The sequence below is a fragment of the Salvelinus sp. IW2-2015 genome, unplaced genomic scaffold (genome assembly GCF_002910315.2).
Source record: "Salvelinus sp. IW2-2015 unplaced genomic scaffold, ASM291031v2 Un_scaffold5624, whole genome shotgun sequence".
Taxonomy (NCBI): domain Eukaryota; kingdom Metazoa; phylum Chordata; class Actinopteri; order Salmoniformes; family Salmonidae; genus Salvelinus; species Salvelinus sp. IW2-2015.
Genome location: NW_019946889.1, coordinates 30280 through 41250, shown reverse-complemented (window position 1 = coordinate 41250; position 10971 = coordinate 30280). Strand labels below are relative to the sequence as shown.

General features: G+C 40.6%; 2 protein-coding genes across 2 annotated transcripts in view; both read left to right on the top strand.

Moving 5' to 3' along the window:
* The first annotated feature begins 1352 nt into the window (after positions 1-1352).
* On the top strand, positions 1353-5960 carry LOC112078397 (receptor-transporting protein 3-like). Its single transcript, XM_070442039.1, has 6 exons — positions 1353-1361; positions 1722-1852; positions 4698-5406; positions 5443-5594; positions 5662-5723; positions 5755-5960. Exons 1-3 carry the CDS (start codon positions 1353-1355, stop codon positions 5044-5046), a joined length of 489 nt encoding a protein of 162 aa, XP_070298140.1. The 3' UTR covers positions 5047-5406; positions 5443-5594; positions 5662-5723; positions 5755-5960.
* Positions 5961-9266: 3306 nt separating this feature from the next.
* Positions 9267-10971, top strand: part of LOC112078395 (5-hydroxytryptamine receptor 3A-like) — an 8731-nt gene continuing 7026 nt past the window's right edge. The window contains exons 1-2 of the mRNA XM_070442040.1: positions 9267-9458; positions 9961-10067. Coding sequence (XP_070298141.1) covers positions 9267-9458; positions 9961-10067 — 299 coding nt within the window. The remainder of the gene's footprint in view (positions 9459-9960; positions 10068-10971) is intronic.

Below are 10971 nucleotides of genomic sequence, written 5' to 3'. Positions count from 1 at the left end.
TCTCCCGCACTAGCTTTCAGGTGTGTGTCCCCAGCCCGGTACCACCAGTTCCGGCACCCGCACTAGGCCTAATGTGCGTCTCCAGGGTCCAGTATGCCCTGTTCCTTCTCCCCCACTAGCCTTCAGGTGCGTGTCCCCAGCCCGGTACCACAGTTCCGGCACCACGCACCAGGCTACAGTGCGCCTCAGCCGGCCAGAGTCTGCCGTCTGCCCAGCGGCGCCTAAACTGCCCGTCTGCCCAGCCCCATCTGAGCCATCCATCTGCCCAGCGCCATCTGAGCCATCCGTCTGCCCCAGCGCCATTGAGCCATCCGTCTGCCCAGCGCCATCTGAGCCATCCGTCTGCCCAGCGCCATCTGAGCCATCCGTCTGCCCAGCGCCATCTGAGCCATCCGTCTGTCCCGAGCCATTAGAGCCGCCCGTCTGTCCGAGCCATCAGAGCCGTTCGTCAGTCAGGAGCCGCTAGAGCCGCCAGTCAGCCAGGATCTGCCAGAGCCGCCAACCAGCCAGGATCTGCCAGAGCCGCCAACCAGCCAGGATCTGCCAGAGCCGCCAAACAGCCAAGGATCTGCCAGAGCCGCCAGTCAGCCAGGATCTGCCAGAGCCGCCAGTCAGCCAGGTTCTGCCAGAGCCGCAGTCAGCCAGGATCTGCCAGAGCCGCCAGTCAGCCAGGATCTGCCAGAGCGCCAGTCAGCCAGGATCTGCCAGAGCCGCCAGTCAGCCATGAGCAGCCAGAGTCGCCCGCCAGCCATGAGCAGCCAGAGTCGCCCGCCAGCCATGAGCAGCCAGAGTCGCCGCCAGCCATGAGCAGCCAGAGTCGCCCGCCAGCCCATGAGCAGCCAGAGTCGCCCGCCAGCCATGAGCAGCCAGAGTCGCCCGCCAGCCATGAACAGCCAGAGTCGCCCGCAGCCATGATCTGCCAGAGCCGCCAGTCAGCCAGGATCTACCAGAGACACCAAAGCGGGTATTGACAATGGTGGACTGGGGGCCACGTCCCGCACCCGAGCCGCCGCCATGAGAAGGCCCACCCCGGACCCTCCCTTTCTGTGTCAGGTTTGCGCCGGAGTCCGCACCTTTGGGGGGGGGGGGGGGTACTGTCACCCCTGGCCTTAGTTATCTTTTGTTTTTCTTTATTATTTTAGTAGGTCAGGGTGTGACATGGGAATGTATTTGTTTTTGGATTGTCTAGGGGTTTTGTATGTTAAATGGGTCAGTGTCTTGTCTAGTGTTTGTATGTCTATGGCTGCCTAGATTGGTTCTCAATTAGAGGCAGCTGTGGTTCATTGTCTCTGATTGAGAGCCATATTTAAGGCAGCCATAGGCATTGGGTTGGTGGGTAATTGTCTATGTCTATGTTGCATGTTTGCACTTAGTCTTAAAGCTTCACGTTTGTCTGTTTGTTGTTTCGTTTGTTCATCTTCTAAATAAAGAGAAGATGTATTTTTCACACGCTGCGCCTTGGTCCTCTCTCTCACCGCAAGACGATCGTGACAATAAGGAAACGAATGGTGCTAGCTGGGCCAGGACTATCAGTTGAAATAGAAACCTAACAGTACACTTAAGTTTCACTTTCCCCATAGCATTCCTGTTGAAGGCAAAGCTAATTTTGCATAACTGCCCTGTCATTCTTAGCTACAGTATAAGTGGGTGTGAAGAAGAAGGATAACAACAACAAGTCAAAGTGTTTGGCTTAGAGCAATGACTAACCGAGAATGGATTAGGATTTTTCAGTCAAGGTCAATAATCTGAAGAGGAATAAGGGAGACCGCTGGCGTATCGAGTTTGATGAATCCATTAAGGCAGACAGTGTGCAATCAGGCTGGCATCAGTACATCAGTGGGGCATTTGGAAGGTAGGAGTCCTTTGATATTGTTGCACTGTGTGTGTTACCTGTTAGGTGCTAACATAGACAACCAAAAACAGGTAATTGTGTGTATCTGATAAATCAAATACATTAGACGATAGTTGACATTGAAGTTTTAATTTAAAGGGTAAATGCTGTAAAATGTTTTAAACTATAGTAGATAGATATATTTAAACTGTATGCTGAACAAAAATACAAAAGCAACATGCAACAATTTCAACGATTTTACAGAGTTACAGTTCATACAAGAATCAGTCAATTGAAAAAAAATTGCCCCTAATCTATGGATTTCACATGACTGGGCAGGGGGCAGCCCAAGTGGGTGGGCCTATGCCCTCCCAGGCCCACCCATGGCCCACCCCAGCCCAGTCATGTGAAATCCATAGATTAGGGCTGATTAGTCAATCAGAATGAGTTTTTCCCCATATTCTTGATATTTCTGTTCAGTATATTTCTGTTCATGTAGTATATTTCTGTTCAGTATATTTCTTTCAGTATATTTCTGTTCAGTATATTTCTGTTCAGTATATTCTGTTCAGTTTATATTTTCTGTTCAGTATATTTCTGTTTCAGTATATTTCTGTTCATATATTTCTGTTCAGTATATTTCTGTTCAGTATATTTCTGTTCAGTATATTCTCTAGCTTTCATGTAGCCCTCTCAAAAGTATGTTTGAATGCAATATTTGTAATCAACACAGGTAGACTGAATTATTTGTAATCAACACCAGTAAAGACTGAATTATTTAATTAACACCAGGTAAAGACTGAATTATTTGTAATTCAACACCAGGTAAAGACTGAATTATTTGTAAATTCAACAACAGGTAAAGACTGAATTATTTGTAATTCAAACCATGAAGACTGAATCTTTGTAATTCAACACCAGTAAAGACTGAATTCTTTGTAATTCAACACCAGGTAAAGACTGAATCTTTGTAATCAACACAGGTAAGACTGAATCTTTGTAATTCAACACCAGTAAAGACTGAATTTTTGTAATTCAACACAGGTAAAGACTGAATTCTTTGTAATTCAACACCAGTAAAGACTGAATTCTTTGTAATTCAACACCAGGTAAGACTGAATTCTTGTAATTCAACACCAGGTAAAGACTGAATTCTTTGTAATTCAACACGCAGGTAAAGACTGAATTCTTTGTAATTCAACACCAGGTAAGACTGAATCTTTGTAATTCAACACCAGGTAAAGACTGATTCTTTGTAATCAACACCAGGTAAAGGACTGAATTCTTTGTAATTCAAACACCAGGTAAGACTGAATTCTTTGTAATTCAACACCAGGTAAAGACTGAATTCTTTGTAATTCAACACCAGGTAAAGACTGAATTCTTTGTATTCAACACCAGGTAAAGACTGAATTCTTGTAATTCAACACCAGGTAAAGACTGAATTCTTTGTAATTCAACACCAGTAAAGACTGAATTCTTTTGAATCAAACCAGTAAGACGAATTCTTTGTATTCAACACCAGGTAAAGACTGAATTCTTTGTAATTCAACACCAGGTAAAGACTGAATTCTTTGTAATTCAACACCAGTAAAGACTGAATTCTTTGTAATTCAAACCAGGTAAAGACGAATTCTGTATCACACAGGTTAAGACTGATTTTTGTAATTCAACACCAGGTAAAGACTGAATTATTTGTAATTCAACACCAGGTAAAGACTGATTATTTGTAATTCAACACCAGGTAAAGACTGAATTATTTTGTAATTCAACACCAGTAAAGACTGAATATTTGTAATTCACACCAGGTAAAGACTGAATTATTTGTATTCAAACACCAGGTAAAAGACTGAATTATTTGTAATTCAACACCAGGTAAAGACTGAAATTATTTGTAATTCAACACCAGGTAAAGACTGATATTTTTGTATTCAACACCAGGTAAAGACTGAATATTTGTAATTCAACACCAGGTAAAGACTGAATTATTTGTAATTCAACACCAGATAAAGACATTATTTTGTATTCAACACCAGGTAAAGACTGAATCTTTGTAATTCAACACAGGTAAGACTAATTTTTGTAAATTCAACACCAGGTAAAGACTGAATTCCTTGTAATTCAACACCAGGGCTAAAGACTGAATTATTTGTAATCAACACCAGGTAAAGACTGAATTATTTGTATTCAACACCAGGTAGACTGAATTATTTGTAATTCACACCAGGTAAGACTGAATTATTTGAATTCAACACCAGGTAAAGCTGAATTATTTGTATCAACACCAGGTAAGACTGAATTATTTGTAATTCAACACCAGATAAAGACTGAATTATTTGTAATTCAACACCAGGTAAAGACTGAATTATTTGTAATTCAACACCAGTAAAAGACTGAATTATTTGTAATTCAACACCAGGTAAGACTGATTATTTGTAATTCAACACCAGGTAAAGACTGAATTATTTGTAATTCAACACCAGGTAAAGACTGAATTATTTGTAATTCAAACCAGGTAAAAGACTGATTTTTGTAATCAACACCAGATAAAGACTGAATATTGTAATTCAACACCAGGTAAAGACTGAATTCTTTGTAATTCAACACAGGTAAGACTGAATTCTTTGTAATTCAACACCAGGTAAAGACTGAATCCTTAATCAACACCAGGTAAAGACTGAATTATTTGTAATTCAACACCAGATAAAGACTGTGCCTGGTGTTGAATTACAAAGAATACTTGCGAAAGTATAACAGAAGTTGATTACAACACAACAGCACCTTAGTGGATTTCAACAACTGCTCTGTTAAAAACTGCTTGTGTCTGAAACCCACTTTCCCTTTTTTCTCCAATTTCCACATGAAGGTTCAAGTGCTCCAAGTGTAACAGGAGTTGGTCCTCTGGCCGGGTGAATGTGGTGTTTCACATGCAGCTATCGTCAGGGCAGGGAATGGTGAAAGTGCGACGCTTGCGTCAGGAATGCAGGCAATGTGACGACGCTCTTATGGAGGAGGTCAGTTTCGATGAGGAGAAACTGGAAGTCCTACTGGAGAAACTGATGGAGAAGATTCGTATCAAGTGCTACCGCGAGAACCTGGGCAAGAGAAACAGATCTCATTTCGATGACGAAGACGATGAAGGTCCCCCCCATGAGAGTGCCCATTGTGAAGCCTGCAGCATGGGCCTTTGCACAAAGCGTTTCAAAGCCCGGTAGAATATGGTAGAATTAGACTGGTATACGCCCTAATACGCTTTTGATCATATTTCTCTTTGTTTACTTGTCTATATCTAGTGGTCATTGGGTACACCTAATGTCTGATTGCTAAAGCTATTTGTTGATTAAATAAATGCAATGAAACACTGGTGGAACTGAGTGGAAGATAGGTGTGGCTGCACAGGGAAGCTTCCTCTACTATGTGAGGTTAGAGAGGTAGAGAAGCTTCCTCTACTATTGTGAGGTTAGAGAGGTAGAGAAGCTTCCTCTACAATGTGAGGCCAGAGAGGTAGAGAAGCTTCCTCTACTATGTGAGCCAGAGAGGTAGAGAAGCTTCCTCTACTATGTGAGGTTAGAGAGGTAGAAAGCTTCCTCTACTATGTGAGGTTAGAGAAGGTAGAGAAGCTTCCTCTACTATGTGAGGTTAGAGAGGTAGAGAAGCTTCCTCTACAATGTGAGGCCAGAGAGGTAGAGAAGCTTCCTCTACTATGTGAGGTAGAGAGGTAGAGAAGCTTCCTCTACTATGTGAGGTTAGAGAGGTAGAGAAGGTTCTCTACATGTGAGGTAGAGAGGTAGAGAGCTTCCTCACAATGTGAGGCCAGAGAGGTAGAGAAGCTTCCTCTACTATGTGAGGTTAGAGAGGTAGAGAAGCTTCCTCTACTATGTGAGGTTAGAGAGTAGAGAAGCTTCCCTACTATGTGAGGTTAGAGAGGAGAAGCTTCCTCTACAATGTGAGGCCAGAGAGGTAGAGAAGCTTCCTCTACTATGTGAGGTCAGAGAGGTAGAGAAGCTTCCTCTACTATGTGAGGTTAGAGAGGTAGAGAAGCTTCTCTACAATGTGAGGCCAGAGAGGTAGAGAAGCTTCCTCTACTATGTGAGGTTAGAGAGCGTAGAGAAGCTCCTCTACTATGTGAGGTTAGGAGAGGTAGAGAAGCTTCCTCTAATATGTGAGGTTAGAGAGGTAGAGAAGCTTCCTCTACTATGTGAGAGAGAGGTAAGAGAAGCTTCCTCTACTATGTGAGGTTAGAGAGTAGAGAAGCTTCCTCTACTATGTGAGGTTAGAGAGGTAGAGAAGCTTCCTTCTTACTATGTGAGGAGAGAGGTAGAGAAGCTTCCTCTACTATGTGAGGTTAGAGAGGTAGAAGCTTCCTCTAACTACATGTGAGGTTAGAGAGGTAGAGAAGCTTCCTCTACTATGTGAGGTTAGAGAGGTAGAGAAGCTTCCTCTACTATGTGAGGTTAGAGCGGTAGAGAAGCTTCCTCTACTTGTGATTCCTTTGAAGAGGAAATGGATTGCCTGTATTTTGCAGCTGTTCCAGTGTGTGTACAAACAAAGCTTTATTACTGTCATTGAATTATTCTGCTGGTACACCAACAATACTGTTGGGTCTGTGTATTTCCTGTCTTACTCCACAGTGTGTCTATTTGTAATTGTTATGCAATCTAATGAAGCCAAAACAAGTTTTATTGCGCAAGACATTTGTTGTTGATGGGGTGTGATATTAGGCGTGAACTACTATAAGAATAATGTTCTCTCAATGTGCAAGACACAGCATGTCACTCTTTTGTATTCTTACATGGATGTATATTACCCATAACCACAATAAACACACCACATATCCTCTTCCTCTTTCATGATGATGACATGACCTTTACGGTAACAGTGACAGGCCTGCACTGGCCACAACACCCCCATTTGTAAAAGACAATGCAAATAAAACACAATACAAATAAAATGGCTTTATGAACTCATTGGCATTTCTTCCAAGTCATTGTGTGAATCGAATGTATTATTGGCAGCGTGATGATAAAGTTAAAAAGGTTTAACTGTATTTTAGTCCAGTTTCCAGCATACAGGTTTAGCCWCTCCTAACGACAATTATTTGAATGTTCATCTTAATAACACGATGCTGATGTTTACAGAGACATTAGTACTTGATTGCAAACATGTACAGTTGAAGTCGGAAGTTTACATACACCTCAGCCAAATACATTTAACTCAGTTTTTCACAATTCCTGACATTTAATCCTAGTAAAAATACCCTGTCTTAGGTCAGTTAGGATCACCACTTAATTTTAAGAATGTGAAATGTCAGAATAATAGTAGAGAGAATGATTTATTTCAGATTTTATTTCTTTCATCACATTCCCAGTGGGTCAGAAGTTTACATACACTCAATTAGTATTTGGAAGCATTGCCTTTAAATTGTTTAACTTGGGTCAAACGTTTCTGGTAGCCTTCAACAAGCTTCCCACAATAAGTTGGGTGAATTTTGGCCCATTAATTATTTGAATGTTCATCTTAACACGATGCTTGATGTTTACAGGACACATTAGTATTTGATTGCAAATATCTACAAAGTAAAGAGGTCTCCTTATTAAGCCTGAACTTAATTGTCCAGACTCATATTATCCCCAGTCTATAATTAATTATTCAGCCTCTTATGTTTGTATCAACACGAGATAGAGAATAAACATACAACTTCATAACACAATATTAACATTAGCATTACATTAAGTTTATACATTTTTATAACAAATGATTTGGGTGGGAAGAGCTGAATGGGGGGACATTGGGACACCTGTTCCTTCATGTGCTGAGGTGAACCCCCAGGCTCATTTCCATAGCCCAGTACGTGATTGTCTGCAGAGCTGTCGGTACACTATGGTCCGATGCTGTTGACTTGGTTGCACTTTGTTGCATAGGTTGGTACACCACAGCTCTGGGGTGAAATGTCCCCTAGGTACAGATCTAGGATCAGCCTCTCCTCCCCCAATCCTAACCTTAACCGTTCATGTGGAAAATGATACAGTGACCCAGGATCAGCTTCTATGGGCAACTTCACCCTCCACCACAGCCATTTACTGTGGCTCACGCCTGTTTTGAATCCAACCACCTGCAGGTAAAGTAGCTCTGTACCACAAGAGTTCACCTGCTCTMCTGACCACCTCATTTGCCCCAAGGTTTATGGATCTCACTCATGGTCTTCTCTGTTGCTAGGCATATTTCTACAACACTTTAGTTTGAATACACAATCAAGAATATCATTGAATCATTGTGTCACTCCTAAGGTATCAGAGATCTTTGTGTTTGTGTCCGTAGAATTGTGTTCAAAGTTGAAAATTGTCTGGAGCTGTAAGATTTTCTGTGGATTCTCCAACAGCAACTTATGATATGACATGACAATACATCAACATAAGTGTTTAACTATGCAAATTAGTCTGTATATATAAAATCTGTTGCAGCTGGTGAAGAGGTGCCATCGATGGGTGTGAGGAAACAAAGCTTTGCTCTAAACAGTTCTTCAGCCAGAGGATCGAAACGGTCAAGAACTTGCAGCTTGCTGTTTTTTTTGCAGCCAAGGATTTTTCCAAAATGGAGGTAAATATCTTTCATTCTAATGCCTTTTGTGACAATTGGGGGTTTTAAGTTACTTAAGTTGTGTGTCTGTGTGTTGTGCTTCAATGCATTACTGTAATTGGTCAAAACATTTGTTCGGTGTCTTTCAAGTAATGAGAGAGGTACATTTAAGGTTAAAGTAAGGTGTGAAATCATAAAGTAATTCATGGTGTTATACACATTGTGTTAACTATCAAACATACACTAAACAATGGACCGTATATCTAATATATCATTTGACCTTTGACCCTAACAGTGATTTTTTTTTAATTACTATTTCAGTCTCAACGATGGTCGGTCCGTTCCCACCAGGTTCTGTTCATCATCTGCTGCATGATGGTACAGGGTAGGTACAGCTTGTACACGTGGAAAGAAAAAGTATTTAAGTAAACCTAAAATATTGTATTTGAGTAATAGTTTGTTTTCATTTATTCTTTAGTTTTATGTTCACTTTTTGATATTACTCGGGGTATCTGATACCTTAACGATCAAGTTCATAACATCATTATTTGTGGGTTTGCGGTCAATTCATTTCACTATGATATGAAAAAGTAGTAAGGTCTTCATCATTCTAAGATGATTCTAATAATGATATCTACAAAACGCAAGAACCCCAAAATTAAAGACTTTTCACTGAAGATGTTSAGATATTTGACATAATTTATCAGATTCTCGTATCCAGAGCAACATACAGTAGTGAGTGAATACATGTTCACCCTGGTCCCCCGTGGAAAATTAACCCACAACCTTGGTGTTGCAAACGCCATGTTCTCCCAACTGAGCCACACAGGATCATTGCATAAGCTGGATATAAAGCATCATGGTTACCATTGTTTCCCCAGCGCCATGCCTGAGATGTAAGATAGTGGTGAACTGCACCAACCCCAACACCATATCCCTTCTGGCCGCCCTGGAGAACGTCATGACATTGTACTCCATACGACCTGTCATGAACCTCTCAACCCCCACCAACATCAGCATGTACTTCACTCTCTACGGCATCCTGGGTGTGGTAAGGAGTAGTAGGACAGCATCCCTTTCAACTAGTTCACCTGAGGAGACATACCATTAAATCCATCAATGTATTTGACATGTGCTATATAGTTCTGAATGTTCCTCCACATCATGTTTTGTAGATCGATTGAAAATGTGGCTTTATTGCCTTTACTTTGTATCCTAAAACAAAAAGTAATTCTCTTCTCAGGAAGAAAAAGCACAACTGTTGAACACCTACATTTGGCTGGTGAAGGTAAACGTATTATTTTAATTTTTGCAAATATATGTACACAGTGTATGGGAGTCATTTTTGCACTTTGGTTTCTCTTCATGTTACGTATTTGTTAGGGCACACAACATCCATTCACCAATATGTACTGGATAGCAATAGTGATATACATTTGGTTAAAACTAAAAAATATATTTTATCTTTGACTGTAGAACAATCCTAAACATCATATTATAATTTTGAATGCTGCTTACAAACATATTGTATTGTTGCTAATGTGTTGTTTCAGGAATGGGAGAATGAATTTTTCAGCTGGGACCCAGTCCAATGYGGCTCTRCCAATATTTCTCTCCCCAGGGAAAGGTTCTGGTCACCAGATGTGGTAATCAATGAATTGTGAGTTAAACATCTCTATAGTCTATATAGATATGATATACTTATTTCTTTGATGGAACATTGAATTCTTACTGATATCAGCCCATAGAAACACATTGAATAACATATTCATACATGGAAAAATACATAGTCAAAACATTTATGAAAGTTAAGTTTGCTTTAAAGTGTCTGTCGTATATCTGAGAGATAAAAGGAAGATCAGGAAATGTGTAATTTTCCCCCCACTATTAAACTCTTTTTTTGGACACTAAAACTCCTTATATATCTATATATAAATGCAACATGCAACAATTTCAATGATTTTACTGAGTTACAGTTCATTATGAGGAAATCAGTCAATCAAATAAATTCATTAGGCACTAATCTATGGATTTCACATGATTGGCTGTTGATTACAGATACATAAAAATACATTTTAAAAGTTAATTAAAAAAATTTACCTCACAATGTGCCTCAGGATGTCGTTGCGGTGCTTTTGTGCATTCAAATTGACAATTGATCAAATTAAATTGTGTTCATTGTCCGTAGCTTATGCCTGAGCATACCATAACCGCACTATCACCATGGGGAACTTACAGGGATGTAAACAAATTTCAGAGGTGTAGTTAGGAATGAAGTTGGGAGATCTGCGGAAACTACTTCAAACAAGTCTCATGACGTTTATGGGGGTCGTAGAGCAAAATGGAGAACACCATCGTATTTGAGAGAGTCATATTAGTTTGTTTGGACTCTACAGACATTTTCGAGAGAAGACCGATTTTCGTGATGTCTAATGGTCTGACAAACACAACTGTAGCTCAGCAACCTTCCACCGCAGATGCGGAAGGCCGTCATTGGCAGATGTGGTGGATTGAGACACAGGCCATACAAATCCATAGCTTAAACAGACAGATCTTGATAGGGA